Source organism: Harpia harpyja, chromosome 19, assembly GCF_026419915.1.
Source record: "Harpia harpyja isolate bHarHar1 chromosome 19, bHarHar1 primary haplotype, whole genome shotgun sequence".
Classification (NCBI taxonomy): Eukaryota; Metazoa; Chordata; class Aves; order Accipitriformes; family Accipitridae; genus Harpia; species Harpia harpyja.
In genome coordinates, this window is record NC_068958.1 from 12,309,773 (window position 1) to 12,326,990 (window position 17,218).

Consider the following 17,218-nt stretch of genomic DNA (forward strand, 5'->3'; position numbering starts at 1 on the left):
GCAACAAGGTTTTGATCTTCTAGCAAGTATCAATCACACATGACAGGAGGGCACAACTCTCAAGGGGGCAGGTTTGCTGTCACATTCCTGTGCTCTGGATTTTGCATTTGGGCCCTAACCCACCAATTAGTTGTTCTGGTGCACATTCGAGCACACCCATGCTCCAGCCTGCCAGCTGGCTCCTGGGGTAAAGTACATCAAGTGCAGCAGAAAGTCTGGTGCCACTCAGCTCCTGCCCCTACATGCCATATTGACACAACTGGGCCAGCTCTAGCTTTGTCTGGCTTGCTCAGCATCCTCCAAAGCTACTCCTGAGGCCGTACAACTCTCAGTTGTCATGTTTGGTGTCTTTGAAAGCCACATCTGGCAAGCTGGAAAGCAGCCCTCTAATTTTTCTGTTTTCCCAAAGTCAGGAGCATTCACGTGGGACCTGCATGGGCTGGGGAGCCCCTGGAGCTAACTGAACATTTGCAAAGACATGAAAATTTCCCAGCAGCAACATGAAGTACTGAGTACTAGTGTGTCCTAGGCACTGTGCACTACAGGGGGGGCAGATACGCGTCTGGCTGGGGCAGTGCAGAGCTGGGCCCCGGGATGCAAGGGGAGCTCTGAGCACTGTGGTGGGCTCCTGGGAGGGGGACAGGAGGCTTGGGCATGCAGACAAAGGGTCTCTGCTGAGGAGATTCTTGCTGCCTCCTCCCAAAGGCAGGTTTCAGAGGTGGGAACTCTTGCACATTTCTGCACACATCAGTGTGAAGACAATATCCTGATATTGAGGACACCTGTCTCGGGAAGGGTTGCAAGTTCCAGAGTGCCTCATTTGTCATTGACCTCTTTTTCCTTCCCCCTTTTCAGCTTCATACCAGCTCAAAGAGGTTGGACATGCCAGAGATCTCACTCTCTACTTGATATGGTGCAACAAGGTGGCGTGTCTGCCTACCAATGAAGTCTGTCACCACCTGGACTCTGCTGGGGAGACAGAGCCACCTGGAGAAGTTCATATGGCCCCTTTCCCAGAGAATTTGGCCCCTCCAGCACACCTCCAGCCTCTTCAAATGGTGGGACCATTTCTGCTTGAGCAAGAAGCTGCACAGGCACAAACCACCACATCTTGCAACGAGCAGGGCTGCAGGTTATTGGTGCAACAGTGGACTCTGGTGTTCCAGTGTCCCCAGAGAGTCTCTGGAGATAAAGGGAGTGAATCTGACAGCCCTGGATGTCAGCTCTACCTTGTGAAGGAAGGCAGCCACATCCCATTGGCAAGCTTTCCCATGGACACCTAAGCTGTTGGACTGAGCTCCAGCATGGTGGGCTGTGCATGTTGGGGAGCACCAAGGGCTGCATGGGGGCTGATGTTCCCCAGTGTGCTCCATCTCCAGCCACTCTGCACCAGTGACTGCATCACCGCATTACTTGGGCCCAGGCTCCAGCATCCTCTGAGGTGAAGACGTGCAGGAAACCCCCAAGCAATGACCGATCTCTCTGAGCTCCTTTCCAGCCTCTGCTATGCAGCAGTCCCAGGGGGCTGGAAGTCCCTTGAGGACAAGTTGTCCCATCTCCTAGGACATGATGTGCAGGCAGCTGAAGCCCAGCCACATCTTGGCTGGTTTTCTAGCAGAAAATTGGAATTCTGTCAAAATGAAAATTTCCCTACAGAGCATTTCAACCATGTGAATGCTTTTGCCTTAGAAAATTATTCCAGTGGAAATTGCCACCCACTCCTACTGCACATCTGCCTGTGTGTTTCTGCGCATTCAGTTCCTTCTGGTTTCACAGAAGCTGTTTCTGTGTTTCTCACCATCTTTGCCTCTGGCCATTGATGTTCCATGTCCTATCCTCTTACCAGTCACCTGAAAATCTCCCTGCCCGCTTAGGGATCTCTTGGTGTCCAAAAGCCAGCCTACCTGCCGTCTTCTTGTTTTAACTCCCCCCAGCCCTGTGAATGCCCAGCTGCCTTGGATGAAGGCAAAGTGCTGGTGGATGGTGGGAATGGTGCTGCGCATGGGTGATGCAGTAATCTGACAGTGGAGGGGAGAGATACCTCAGTTCTGGTCACTTGGCATAGGATACTGCTGCAGCTTCTTTCTGTGATGACAGGGACTCCAGAGGTGACACACACTGTGCTTGGGCAGGTGGCAAAGGCCCTTAGAGCCCTAGATCTTGTGCCCTGTGGGGAGACCTGAGTAAAGACAACACGGAAGCCTGTAGCAGGGCAGCTCTGCGCTGCACCAGCACTGGAGCAGGGAACTGTGCTGCCTGGTAACTCCACCAGCCACATCTGAATTGCAAAGTAGGCTGGGCTGAGTTCCTCTCAGCTGGGAAAGCATTTAGGGAGAGCACAAGACCTGCTTAGGGACTGCAGTCCATCCTGGGTGTCATCTGGAAAAGAGGTGGAGACAGGGCCAGAACATAAAACAGCAACAGCTCAGGCAAAACAGCTGCTCAGACACTTTCACCTTGGTCTCCACCCCATTGCTCCCTGCAGCTCCCCCACCACAGAAATAACGCCTTTGGGCACCTTGCTCTCTGCAGACACCAACCATTGCCTGTCAGTCTGGCTAGATGGCTGACACCATGACAAGGACGTCCTCCTGCTGCTTCCCAGCTGCTCACACAAAGCCCATCCCCCAGTGGACTGATGGTGGGGAACACACTGTGCCAGCTTCCAGGTGGGTGGTGAGGAGCTGCGGGGGACCCCTGCACCCCCTTTCTTGTCCATCGTCCCTGCCTGCTGTCTGCCACCACCCGCTGCCTGCCTTGACCTCAGACTGGGGTTCAGCACCATTCTTTGTCCCTGTCCCAAGCTAACCTTGTGTTGGTCGCGTGGCAGAGACCCACCAAGGGCAGGTGTCCTCTGCCTGCAGGGTACCCAGGGCATGGGACTCTCCTGGGAGGTGTCCAGATACCCGAGCAATAGGAACAGGACATGTGATGAAACTGGGCAGGAGGCTCTGGCCATGGCATGGAGACAGTGCAAGGAGGGGAGGGTTACCTTCTTCCAAATTCACCACCCTGCCTCCCCCAGCTGTGGTGGAGCCAGCTTGCACTGACGGAGCAACTCTGGAAACAGCTTCCCCAGTGCTCAGAGCCCCTGGGGAAGGCACCTGCACAGAGGCAGTCGTCTGTCATTGCTCCTGGTAGGTGACGCCTGATACCGCAGGCAGCAAGCACTCTCATGTCTTCTGCAGCAGCTCATGAGGAGTTTTTCTCCAAATATTCTCAAGGGACTTTTTTGCCATTTTTTCAGCCTCTTTGTAAAAAATGTCATCCCCAGATCTGTGGGCAGGTTTCCCATCTGGGATTCCCCAGTGCTTTGTACAGAGGCTCAAGCCATTGCCGGCTGCTGCTCTGACCCCTCAGGGGTGCACCAAGGACAACATTGCCTCCTTTTTATTTTGAAATTCATGATCTCTGACCCCCTGGTCAATATTAGAGGCATCCTTTCCCCTCAATGTTTCTGCTACATCCACAGTCCTGTCCTAAGCGCAGGACCAACAATACTTGCTTCTGCTTACATGGCTCTGCACTGACTGTCTTAAAATATGTTTTGGCACTCTGTTTATCAAACAATCCAAATTATTTGGCATCATTATTTTCTGTCTCACAGATTTTATCATCAGTGATTCCTTCCAGAGCAATGGCAGAAATACTCAAGTATCAACCACATCACAAATCCTTTCATACCTCTAGGAATACCTACATCCCATTGCAGTTCTTCACTAACAACCACTCCTAGAGATCTGCCACGGCCACCCAGTATGTGCTTTACTTAGTTTTATACCTTAGATGAACCACTCTTACATCTTGCAGCTGTATGTAAAAGGTATTTCCATAGCCTGTGTTATAGCTGTGTGGTTACTTGTATCAGTTGAATTTTAACTTTCTCAAAAGAAGTATTTAGTTTGCTTGGCAGCTCCATGATGACTGGCACAAATTACATATTCCTAATGCTTGATTTCCTCTTTTATGAAATGCCATACTATCTTTTCCACCGCTGGGACTGACACCTTACCCCGAGGCAGATAAAATTTCCAGCTGGGTTCACAGCTGCTCCCCTGAAGTCTCTAGGTTTTACACTGACTTTGGCCACAGGAGGAATGACACCATTCACAGGCAACGGGACACCACACAAACATCAGTCCCATGCTCTTGTCCAACTCCCCTGCATCCATCCAGAAGGTGCCAGATAGAAAAAGCTGGATGACACTACGCACATGCTAATTGCTGACAGGCAACTGTGTTAAGTTCTTGCGCCAAACCATGGTTAAGAAGGTTGCCATGATATGCCAGGAGGCAGCGACTGGGAAAGCAAAGACCATCGCTCACTACAGAGTCCTCTACAAGGATCAGCTGGTGGATGCAGTTGTACTTGCCATTTACATGGCTTCCACCCTGGGAAAACTCTGCATGCACCCATTGCCTTCAGAAGATCAAAGAGCCTGAGGACACAGCAAGAGTGGAAGTCATGCGGTGACAACATCTGTGCTGGCTGAGCCTGGCTGCTTGGATATTGTGATCTGGGCTGTTCCTGATGCCAGGACAACACGGCCCAGTGGGAGGCATGACCTGAGAGGGAAGCAGGCATTTCTCAGATCTTTGCAACGGTGCCAGAAACAGGAGTCTCTGGAGACAAGAAATGAATGGAGGCACAGAGTGAAGACCCTGGCTCCTGACTATGATCATCCTAGACTCCCAGGTGACACAGGAGGGGCTCAGTAACTGAGCTCCTTTTTCTCCCTACAGGGAACTTTAGATAATAAGGAGGAAAGACCTTTTGCACTCCAATGTGAGCAAGCCAAATAATATTTCAAAGCCTGCCTTTTTCCTTTGTCTTCTCTGCTAAGTCCCCTGCTGTGGCCAGGTCTTGCCTTTATTATTCTACTGCCATCACACCCACCAGGGTCTGGGTCTATATAGCCTGCTCCAAAACAGTTTCTTCCCAAACAATCTACTGGAAATGCACCTGGTAGGCAGAGATGGGATGAAGTCAAATGTGTGCAGTCTAAGGGTATGGATGCAACTCTCTTTAACTTGCACCCTTTGTCTCTTCAAGACAGCACTCAGGCCCTTCAGGGTGGACAGAGCCACACCACATGAGTACAGCAAGGGCCTCATCTCCATGCGTGGAGGAGTAGGAATGACACAGTGACACTGAAAAGGGTAAAGTGTGCCTGGAAGTCTGTGCTGAGAGCGCAGCAGGATCAGTGTAGAGCTCCACGCAAAGCACTGCAAGAGTTAAGGTGAGGTGGGGCCATTTTCCTTCTCTCACCGAGTGCGTCATAACCTCCATGGGTTTCATTGCTTTCCCATGCAGTTGTCTGCAGCTTCTCTGAGAGGGTCACATAGCTGGAAGGGTGCTGTGTAGCACAGCAGCCCCTTGTATGCTGAGACCCTGCAGCATTACACAACGGCCATTTTGCTTCTGCAGCTTCTTCCGAGTGCATGTGGGCAACATGGGACACAGACAAAATGGTTTCCATGGCAACTTGCACTTCAGTGATGCCAGTGAGGAAATTTGCGTTGGGGGAAGAAAATTCTGCTTCAACTCACGTTGCAGGCAAGCACAGAGGTGGGCTGCGGCAATACCCTAGAAATGGCTGCTGTAAAAATATCTCTGGTGATTTTTCTTCTGCAGTGCTCAGCCTGCTCTCATCTTGGCTGGCATACAGTGGGCTGGCTGATGGCATTTGTCCCATGCAGTTACAAAGAAAAACCCTGTCGGTATCTGCAACCCCTTTGTTTTTTCGAAAAAGGCCAAAGTGGCAGCTCTGGGGAGCAATGTGCTGTTCTGGCCACCTCACCCCTCTGGCCCTGGAATGGGAGAGACATGGTCCAGCAGTGAAACTCAATCCCTTTCAGCTATGGAGCTGGACTGTCCTCCAGGTATTGGCCACTAGCTGCTATGCCTCCATTTCCTTTGGGGAGGCTAATAGTAGCCCAGGGGCAGGTGGATAAAGAGAACCCCAAGAAATCTCCTCAGCAGACAAATCTTAAGGTCATAGCCCAGAGTAATGTGGTGAATTTAATGGAGGAAAATGGCCAGTTGCCCTATGAGCTAATGTCTGGAAGAGTGGTGGCTCCGTCTGGAGGGACAGAGTGAAGCCAAGGAACCAGGCTGAGTGTCTGCTTAACATCTCTGCCCAAGATGACCCTTGTGTTGGTCAAGGGAGGGTTCTCCAGCACTAGAGTGAACATAGAGCCCGATGGCGTTCGTGTCACAAGCAACTCTCCCCAGCCACGGCTGGGGAAGTGCGTTGTTCAGAGATGCTGCATAACTGGGAATATCTGTTCTGGAGAACAAATCCTGAAGACCCTGGTTTACCCCCAGTCTGGTGTGATTATGCCTGGGGAAGACCCTGGCTTACCCAACACCTGGTGTGATTATGCCTCCCAAAGCAAGGGGAACACCCAGACCCCGAACGGGCAGTGCGGGCGAAAAGGACGGAGCGGGACCCCCCGGGAGACGCTCTCCGCTGCGGCCGGAGGCTCAGCCCCAGACGACCTCCGCACCTCCCGCCCCAGCGATGCTTCCGAGCGGCGCGGGAGCCGGACCCCAGCCCCGCAGCCTCCCTCCCCGGCCACCCGCCGTGTCCAGCCGGGCAGGCAGCGGGACTCCCTCCCGCCGACCCCGCACCAGCGCCCAGCGCGCCGGGCGGGGCACTGCCGCAGCGCCCGGGGCCAACGGGGGGTCCCGCCCGCGCTCCGCCGGGGGGCCGGGGGCGGGCCGGGGGGAGGGCGCTGCGGCAGCGCGGGGCCGGCGGAGCGGGAGGAGCCGCCGGCGGAGCGGAGCGGAGCGGCGCGGAGCGGGCGGTTCAGCACCAGGGAGAGCGCCCCGCGCCGCGCCGCGCCGCGCCGCGCCGCGCCGGGCCGGGCCGGGCCGGGCCCCGCATGGGGCCGCGCTGAGCGGGGCGGGCGGCCCCTCGGCGGCGGGGCGCGGGCGGGGGGGGCCCGGCGGGCTCCGGGCCGCCCGTGGATGAGCACCATGCGGCTGCTGCTGCTCGCCCTGCTCTTCTCCTCCTCCTTCGCCCGCGCCGGCTGCGACCCCAAGATCGTCAACATCGGCGCGGTGCTGAGCACCAAGAAGCACGAGCAGATCTTCCGCGAGGCGGTGAACCAGGCCAACAAGCGGCACGGCACCTGGAAGCTCCAGCTCAACGCCACCTCGGTCACGCACAAGCCCAACGCCATCCAGATGGCCCTCTCCGTCTGCGAGGACCTCATCTCCAGCCAGGTACCCCGGGCCGGCGACTTCCCCCGCCGCCGCCGCCGCCGCCGCCGCCGGGCACCCCCCCCCGCCCCGTCCCCGGAGGGCGCCGACCCGCCGCCTCCGCGGCCGCAGCGAGCCCGGCCCCGCGGCGCCCCGCGGCCGCCCCCGGGGGTCGGGGCGGGCAGAGCCGCGGCGAGCGGGGTCCTGCCCCGGGGCCCCGGGGCGCCGCTGCCCGCATTGCAGCCTTTATGTAAGCGCGGCCGGGCTGTACGCTCCCCCGCCCGGGCACCCGCACGCACCCCGGGGCACCCACGGGCTCACACACGCGCCCCGGGGTGCACACGGGCTCGCGCACACAGAGCGGGTGTGCGGACATGCCCACCCAGCAGCACGCGTGCAGAGAGCGACATGCATGCACACATACATACACCGTGCGCAGACACGCAGCACGGGCGCGTGCGGGCACACACAGAGCTACATGTGCACAGGCTGTGTGCACGCATGGGCAGCCACACACCGTGGGTAGATGTGGGCATGGGGAGCGCCACGCGTGCACACACACTGTGTGCTCATGTTATCACTGTGGGAATGCCCATGGGCTGCACTGCATGCACACACTTATGCCGTGTGCACACACGCATCGCTGTGCAAACACGGGCACACACAGAACACTGCGTGTCTGCACCCATACCACTGTTTGACCACATGCTGTGCCACATGCATACACGCATCCATATGCACACATGAGCGCAAGCTGTGCCAGGCACACACACACGCTGCCACACAAACACACCCCACTGCATGCATTACAAGCACGCACACACACACAAATACACAATGCTTCATGTACACACACACACACACCCCCCTGCACATAATCCCAGGTCATACACTTGCATGACTGTGCACCACAGCTGCACACACCCCCACCGCACACAGCACTATGCTCCCCCCCAGCACCACACAATGCATGAAGCAGGCACACAAGCACACCCACTGCACACACACACGAGACACAGGCACACACAGAGAGAGACTGCAGATGCATAGACACAGCGAGCACACACCCGCACAGACACAGAGCCATGGGCTCACACACAAGTGCGTGCTGTGCATGTGTGCCTGCACACACAAGCACAGCGTGCTCCTCCTTCCTGTCTACATGGGTCACTCTCAGCGCACACAAGGGAGCAGTCCAAAACTGTAGCAGTGGTGGGTGCAGCCTGGGTAGCCTGTGGCCCCTCCATCTCCCCTGCATGTGCTCTGGGTGCTGAGCCCAGCTAACCAGCCCCCATTCACCCCACTCGGGGCCATCAGGTGGGCAGACAGTCAGGTACAAACCCACCCCCACCTCAAACACACCCATGCACATGCAAAAAGTGTACACAGACCCATGCATAGGTACAAACGCCCGCACCATGGAGACTCACACACACCAACATGCACACATAAATGCATGTATGCACCCAGGCACACACAAAACCAGCGAGGGGGGAGGGATCTGGAGGGGCCAGAGGTGCACAGCAGAGCAGAGCTGACATCTTCACAGCTCAGCTTTCCAATGTGGAGATGGAGGATGGTTGGAGACATCCCTCGGGATGCTGGCAGAGCCGGGGCGGGAAGCACAGCACAGGCTGTAAAAGATATCCCCTGGCCGGTAGGGAGCAGGGAGAAGGCTCAGTTGGATCCCTCGCTGAGCCGAGGCTCCATTTAAGCAACCCAGCTGATGGATGCCTGTGTCCATGCTGCCTCTAAGCCTTGTCCCCATGGCAAACCCCATGGAGCCCCGGGCCTGTGCAGGGTTGCAGTCGCTGTCACATCCCTGCGTGAGCGGTGGGACGTGGGGGAGCAACTAAGCTGGGGTGCAGAGGGGGCTGCGGGTGCTGGGGGCTGCAGGGGCTGTGGGTGGCCACGCTGTCCCAACATGCAGGGGTTCTCCCAGCCCCATGGCCTCAGCGTGGGGCACAGCCACCCTCGGTCCTCGCTCACTGGCGCTGTGCCCAAGCAGGGGTCTGCGAGGCAGAGAAAGGGCTGGGAGCCCGAACGTGCAAAATGGTTCCTGTCGGTCAGCTGCTGTGCGGTGCAGCACAGTGCAGCCCTCGCCCCCACACAGCCCCCAGCCTCTCCCCCCAGTGCCTGGTCCTGCCCAAGGCCCATACCCCAGCCCTGTGGGGCGCAGGTTGTCACCCACCCCTCATTTGAGCATGGCACCGGGCACCTCTGCGTAGGGCACTCCCGTCCTCCTGCCTCCCCAGGTGACCTCCCTGAACCCTTCTCCAGTAATTCCTCCCTTCTTCCATGGTAGGGTCTCCGACCCCTGCCCCAGCTTGCTCTGCAACCTCAGCTTGCTCCCACCCAACACCAGGCAGGATCTTCCCTCTTCCCACCCAGTCCCCAGGTCCCCTTCCCCAGGCATGCTTCGTCTTCCTCTCCTGTCCTAGGAAGCCGCCCCTCCAGCCTGGGGGCAGAGCACATCCTGGGGCTTGGGCAGATGCTTGGGGGACGAATAAGTATTATTTCCTCCCAGACATCAAAGTCCTTGTACTGATTCACCCTAGCTGGAAGCCTGTCACCAGCTGGGGACATTCCTTGTGCTGTGAAAGGGCATTAGTGTAACAAAGGATCCCCCAGGGATTATCCAGCTCCTTCCTCTCCCTTTTACACAAAATAGGATCCTGCTGGAGACCAAAATTCCAGCCCTATAAATACAGCAGGATCTTGCCAAGATCCTCCTTCCCCATTTCAGTATAACCCAGATCCCCTGCGCCCCATTCCCATTGCCCCAGTGTGCTGAGGGCAGATCCTGGCTCCTGCCCCGCACCCCCCCCCCGGCTTTCTCATTTCTCTGTGTGCTCAGGGCCAGATGGCTGATTTGCTCTGTGGCTCTGCGCTCCTTCTCCTGCCCGGAGTCCCAGCTGACCACTTTGTTTGTAATAGTCCTCAGAGGGGAATTACAACCGAGTATTAAATGTGTGGTTAAAGAAATCGCATTACACAGTGTGACTGTAAGGGAGATGTTTCCCTTTAATCTGCAATCCATGAAAGTTATTAGTTTAGCGAGCGGAGCGGCTAGGCACGGCATTTCCATTAAGATATAACCCTGAGCAGACCCATCACCTCTGCGCAGGCTGCAGCCCGAGCCGTGGCACAGCACCCCTCGCTCCCCGGCGCAGTCATTGCTTTGCCGTTCCTGATTATTTGAATGCCATTATCGTGTTAACATGGGGCTGTTTAACATTGCAGAAAAGAAAAGGAAAATAATCACACTCAATGGCCAATGTGCTCCTGTGAAATAATGTTTGTGTCGTGTATCCTGTCCTACAGGTCTATGCAATATTAGTTAGTCACCCTCCTGCTCCCAACGATCACCTAACACCAACACCCGTATCATACACAGCTGGCTTCTACAGGATCCCTGTCATTGGTCTGACAACACGCATGTCTATATATTCTGATAAGGTAACTGATGCATGTTTCTAGTCTAGTACCTCATACATGTGGTGTAAATCAAGAGTGCCTATCAGGAGGGTTAATGATGTCTACACTACCCTGCCTATCTATGTGTCTGTCCATCCATCCTCTCCAGTTAAACCTGCAGCTCCCTCTTTCTCTCTCCTGCATTCCCCAGTACATTATTTTTTCGCAGCTGCCAGTGTTGACCTACATAGTGCTGGATGATTTCTGCAGCGTTTCTCTGCCAGGCTGCTGGGCTCACTGCTCTTCAGCCAAGGCAAATGCACAAACCAGCTCCTGCCCTGCTCACTAGTGACAGCCGGGGGGTCCTGGGTGCTCCCTGGGTGCGGGGGGGCCTGCGGAGGGGCAGGAAGATCGTAGTGGAGCCTGTACATAGGGCTGGAGCTCTCTGGGGCTTGAAGGTTGTTTGGTTGCATTCACTTCTCTGGGTTTATGTGATATTGGTAGGGGAGATAATAGAATTGATTAACAAGTTATCCTGAGGCTTTAAAAAACATTCAGTCCAGCCAGCACTCAAGAAAGAGGTTCAAATTCCAGTGTCTCAAACCACTCTCTGCTGTCCCTGTGAAAACATGGAGACTTTCAGGCTGGATGAGGTCCTGCTGTGTGCGGAGGCTGGGAGCAATGCCCTGGCCTGGGCAATGAGATCCTGCCCTGCCCAGCTCTTCCACTAGGCGCTCAGCTCACAACCTGTCTTGCAAAGACACTTCAGGATTAGTAAAAGCAAAAGGAGGAGCAGAGCCAGGTTGACCACATGCCATTGAAGCCTTGGTGGAGCTTTTTGTCCAGGTGCACGAGCTTAGGGGGTGAGATCAGGCCTGTTTCGAAGCACGAATCAGCCTTTGCTTGCAAAATGTGAATATTCACAAATGCAAATGTTCAGTGCAAAAATAGTCACTCCACCTACATGCTAAATGAAGTCAAATTTCAGGAGGGAGGAGCAGAGGCTTGCAGAGATGCAGCCCACGGGACTGCACTGCTGGAGCAGCAGCAGATCTTGGCATGTCCCACCAGGTAAAACCATGGGAGGACAACCAGCGAGCCAAGACCACAGCAGTGACAGCAACAGTGGCTGCCAGGGGCTGGGGACCCACATTCCCCAGCAGGGTCCCATCAGGCACTGTCAGAAGGAAAGGGATGATAACAGAGCTGGCAGACTGAAGGAGAGGGCAGGTAGCAGGTAGGAAATGTGCAGGGTGAATTTGGTTCATGTTGCCAGGGGGAGGAGATGGGTCTGATCAGCAATGTCACCAAGAGGGACCTTGTCACAGTGCACACAATGATGGGGAGAGGAGACCGCGCATGCTATCAGTCCAGCTTAATCTCAGCACATCCATGCTCACCGAAGCAAATTGGCCGCCTTTTCCATAGCATGACCTTGTGCTGAACTTGCGTGCTCACTCTGAGGGGGTGGGAGCTTCCCCGGCAGACTCTGCTTCAGCCATTTTTTTCCTATTTAAAACATGTTTTCTGCCAAAGTGGCTCATAAAAACTACCTGGCTCACTTCAGAGCTGGAGGAGCAACCCACTGCGGCAGCGGCGACCCACTGCAGTGGCAGGGAGATGCTCCCCACTGAACATTTAGGGGTGTTGGGCAGGTTCAGGGCTGTGGGGTGCACTTGCCTGGCAGAGACTCGGGCAGGGAGGCCACACAGCATGTCTCACCCCTCCAAGTGCTCCTGCCTGGCTGGCTTCATGCTCAGCCTCCTTCCCACCAAGGCAGCCAAGGGCTGGAGGACTTTGAGCTCTATGCAGGGAAGGGAGTTGCAGGCAGGAGATGGGGCAAAGGCAGGGACTGGGTCGGTAGAGGAGCAAGGACATTGAATAGTGGAGTGGCCAGAGCTGGAGGCGACAGCAAAGGTGGGAGTGGAGGACAGCAGAGCAAAGGCATGTGAAGGCATGGGACAGGACAGTGCAAGACTTTGCACACCCCATGCAGGACAGACTGGCTGGTGCAACACAGAGACATTCAGCTGGTTCCCTTTTTGGTTTCCAGTGATCAGCTTGCTTTTTTTACTTTTTTTAATTCGGGAAATTATATCTTTCAGCTTAGTTTCTATGGAAACAGGCTTGTAAGATCACTTTGTGTATATGCCCAATTGGTTTTGAAGGCATCAGCCAGTTTTAGCTAAATTTCACAGGGGGTTGAACTCTCAGAGTTAATTATGGTCCTCCCAAGGCTAAGCTGGCAGGGAGGGAAAGGTGTGGGCCTCAGCACAGACAGGTTTTCCCTGTACCTTTTGATGCTCTCAGAGCATCTCCAGTCAAGCACAGCGGTCCACGAGCTGTAGCCAGTCTTTCAACAAAGACACCTGAGGGAAGAAAGCTTTATTGCTCCCAGTATTCAAAGAACTATTTGTTCTAGAAATGGTATTGCAGCTATCAAGCTGAGCACTCTGGCTTGGCAGCCTCTGTTTGGCCTCCTTATGCCTACATCTTATGAAATCATTACCTGTTTCTCCACTGAGATCCTCACATCACTCAGCACAGTCCCACCTGCATGGTGACGGGGTCTCTGAAATCCCAAGTCACCTCTGAGTGAGGTGAGCAGGGAACTGCAGGAGGAGAGAGGAGGGTCTCACAGTAAAGGCAGCAGAGCGGTACCCATCGCTGTCGTATCCATCACTATGGAGAGCCCTTCATGGTCTCCTCATGGACTGAGCATTTTAAAAGTCACTCTCTCACCTTCTCACCCTGGGCCCCCTGAAGAGACAGGCTGGACTATTGCTCTGGTGCTTCTGTTCCCCATGTGTCACTGTGGGTATTTATATCTCCTTTGCATCTCAGCCGAAAAAATGAGATGATATTGACATCGACATCTTGAAAATATGAGAAATACGAAATGACACTGAGAGTGTGAGAGCGAAGCTCGTGGGGAAATACACAGCTCAGGAGCTGGGAAGGTCTGGTGCCGTTCATCACCATCACTTGGAACCACATCTACGTGATGGAGATGAAGGGACGTGCTGGGTGCCCCGAGGTGCAGAGCCCACACCTTCTCCCCATCAAAGAGGCAGTGCAGCGGAGCATCAAGGGTGGCTCTTAACTGACACCTGCTCTGCTGCTGAAAGAGACGGAAAATGGAATTTAGACATTCTGCTCTTGGAGAGCCATTTCAATGTCCAGCACCTGGTCCTGGTAGTTGAAATGAGGTTTCTCTCTCTCTCTCCCTCTCTGTCCAGCCTGGGCCTGGGGATGGCTTTTCCCTCTGGTTCCTTGTCTCAGTATAACCACTCCATGGAAGTGGGGAGAAAAGTGATTCCCCTCGACTGGGGTCAGGGTCAGGACTCCTTCACTGGCACCTGCAAGAAGTGACTGGAGAGGCTGGTTAACATAGCGTAGAGACGTTTGCCCCGGGAAGGGGTTTCACAGCCACCGCCAAGCAGCACAGCCGTCAGCAGGGGCGGCCTGCATTGCATCAGAGCAGGCGGGGGGGTTCTGCACGCTGAAGCCAGTGCTGATGGCAGTGATGGAGCCCACCCATCCCAGCAGAGGAGAGCTCTTCACAGGCTCTCAGGATTCAAGCTGGGAGAACAGAGCAGCCCCACCACTCCACAGCTGCTGCTGTGGTCCTGGGCCATTCCCCAGAGGTTGACAAGTCCTTTCCTCCACGGACTGTAGGGAAAGGCAGACGATGCATTTGTGCCTCAGCTCCCCATACGGCTGCCCCCACTAAAATCCCTCCCAGCACGTCTAAGCTATTGCAGAGTTATCTCAGCTCCCTCCCACGTCTGCAGCTATCATGCGGGGCAGTGGGCAGGCTGCTTTCTGGTGGGGCTAAGCGACATGCATGCTGGCTGGCGGGCAGGCTGAACAGAGCAGGGAACAGAGCAGCCCAGGCTCCTTCCATGGAGACACTGGCCAAGGCTTCTTTTTCATACCCAGCTGATGATTTTTGCTAAATTATCAGGAACTTTATACATTGGAATCTCTGTCAATCTCCTTGAAACTGCCCAGACAGCTCAGTTTTGGAGTGCACTGCTAGAAGGGGGATTGACCACATTATTTCCTTAGGTAATCAAACAAAAGCACATTGTTTCCTCAAGCTGGTAGGAAAAATTACTCTGTCAGCCATGGACCATGAGCTATGATGAGCCCTTAGGCAGACAGAGGTCAAGAAGATAGCAATCCTTTCACTCACGGACATGTACATGGTCCTTATGTGGACACACATGCACTGCCTGGTGGCCCATGCCTGCACAACCCCTATACATGTGCACATCCCCTATGTACACAAACTCCAACAATAGGCGCCCACACATGCACCCTCCCCCAGGCATGGCATGGCCAGGCCATGTGCAGACTCTTTGTGCACAGCTATTCAAGCACCCAAGCACGGTCCCGGCGTGGGTACATGCACACACATGCTTTCTGCATGTACATGCCCACATTTATGGATGCAGAGAGTCCTTGCTTTCACACACACACACACACACATATGATCTACTCGAACTTAGCTCCTCTTCATATGTACTCGTATCAACCAAGTCAGTACCACTAATAATTTGCAGTTCCTAAGAGTTCTGACCTAGCACATGTCCCCAACTTCATAACCACACTCACTCCCAGTGCATCTAGGCTCCAGCCCCATGGGTTTCTGCTGAGCTAATTCCACTTGGAAGCCTGGATTCCATCCCAACCTGTATTTACTTACTTTTTGCAGAAATAGAATTAAGTGAGGAAGCCCAGGGCTGAGCACACAGGTTTTGGTGGGGTATAGGAATATAATGCAGGAAGCTGCTCCTCGGCTTGGGGTTGCTGTCAGCAATTTCCATGCTCACATCCCAGCACTCCTGGCAAGCGGCAGGCACCCTCAGAGGAGAGCAAATGATGTGAATCCTGCAAAACATCGTACAAGGCCAACTGTTGATTTGTAATTAGGAGAATTTTTTTTTCTGTGTGCCTGATCTGAGGGGAGCAGGTTATGACCCATGACAGCTCAGAGTTAGACCACTTGTAGCAGTACGTCAGGGACGGTGCTGACGAGTGGTGCAGCTGAAATGAGTTAACACACTGTGCCTGTTGTCTCACAGAGGCTGTGTTAAAAAATCAGGTCTTTATAACAGTTATTTCTCTAAAACTGGGCTAACTATGGTGCATAAATCATTGCATCCACATACTTTGCAGTACAGCCCCATGTGTCCATGTGCTGCATGGCCAGGAAAGCTCTGTGCTGGGTTTCAGAGGGATTTGCCAGAGACCTGTGGGAAGTCACTGCATATGCTGTGGTAGGGGTTATCAAATCGCACAAAACCTGATTCCCAACTGCCTCTGCACATCACAAATTGGACTTTTTAACCTTTGGGGGACTCTACTTTCATTTTTTCTGCCAACCTTTGGGCCCTGCAGGGAAGCTCAGGAGTCCCAGGTGCTTCAAAAGCTGAGCACAGAATATGAATGCTTATCCTAAAATCCAGAATCAGCATTTACAATTAGCTATTCTTCATTATCCTATTTAATAACTAAAATTCTGTAATCCGAGAGCTGACATATCATCATAGCAAGTCCATGACCCTTTTAACACCACCTCAGAAAGCAAATTTGCCTGAACTGTTAAACCAAGTTGCTCTCCAACAACTTTGCAGTAAAATTTGTTCATCTGACTTAGGGATATGTATTTACAACACTTAAGAAAGCCATGATCAGTTTAAACAGCATTTTTGCAAGCTAGTTGGGAAACTGGAAAATAATTTGATGCAATATATTGAAATTTCAAAGATGTTTTCATTTCAAAAAGGGATTGAAATAATTTTGAGTTAGAATTTTGATATTTTTAGCCTTTCTTTTTCTTTTTTTTTTTTTTTACTATTAGCTATTCTGTTCTTTTTTCATTTCTTTTCTCTTTTCTGATTTTTTTCCATTTCCATTTTCATTTTTCCTGGATTTCCTTAAACCAATTAAAAACACTCAGGGATTAAAAATTAAAAATGCTCAGACCCATCTTCTGTGCCCCTGGCCCGAGCTGTGGAGCTGGACCTGGAAATACCTGGGCACTTCTGCTGACTCCAAAGAGAGGTTGAGCACCGTGTTCGTGTGGAGACCATAGCTGTCCTTGCATTGTTTGTCCCTATGGGGCTTCTTCCTGATCCTGTTGATTAGTACTGGGCTTGTGGGGTGAGCTGCATTTCTCCTGCTCTTCATGTAATTGGGAATGTTTGTATCAGTCATACAAAACTGCAGCTCTGAGACGCTTGTTAGAGCTCTCCTGGTTCATTTCCTCCTTTGATTGAACATCCACAGTTCTTCTCAGTCTCTTCGGTAATTAGGAAATGTCTCCAGTGCTTTGATATTTTTGCTGCTGCCTCTGTCATTCCTGTGTTTTGGGCCAGGGCAGCAGAAAGGACCTCCTGTCCCAGTGCAGACAGACCTGACCATGACAGGGGTTTTGCCCTATTTTCTATATGTTGCATGGTTTGGTTTGACTTTACCACTGTGCTGAGTGTGAGGAAAAGGTGTTATCTGGTCTGCCTGTTCCTCCTGTGTGGGTCCATGGTGGACACAATGCCCTTTCCTTTCCAGCATGAATTTGGCCCACTC

The 17,218-nt window shown here is 53.7% G+C and overlaps 1 protein-coding gene across 17 annotated transcripts in view; it reads left to right on the forward strand.

Moving 5' to 3' along the window:
* Positions 1-6,762: 6,762 nt before the first annotated feature.
* The window catches only part of GRIN1 (glutamate ionotropic receptor NMDA type subunit 1), a 40,347-nt gene continuing 29,891 nt past the window's right edge, over positions 6,763-17,218 (forward strand). For 5 of the 17 annotated variants that reach the window (XR_008239330.1, XM_052814980.1, XM_052814977.1 and 2 more), the window contains exons 1-2: positions 6,764-7,231; positions 10,532-10,666. Coding sequence is in view for 16 of the 17 variants with exons in the window: in XM_052814980.1 (XP_052670940.1) it covers positions 6,974-7,231; positions 10,532-10,666 (393 nt within the window). In the remaining variant the exon portion in view is untranslated. Of the gene's footprint in view, positions 7,232-10,531; positions 10,667-17,218 lie in introns of all 17 variants that reach the window. The other 12 variants (XM_052814986.1, XM_052814985.1, XM_052814984.1 and 9 more) reach the window with 8 other exon arrangements.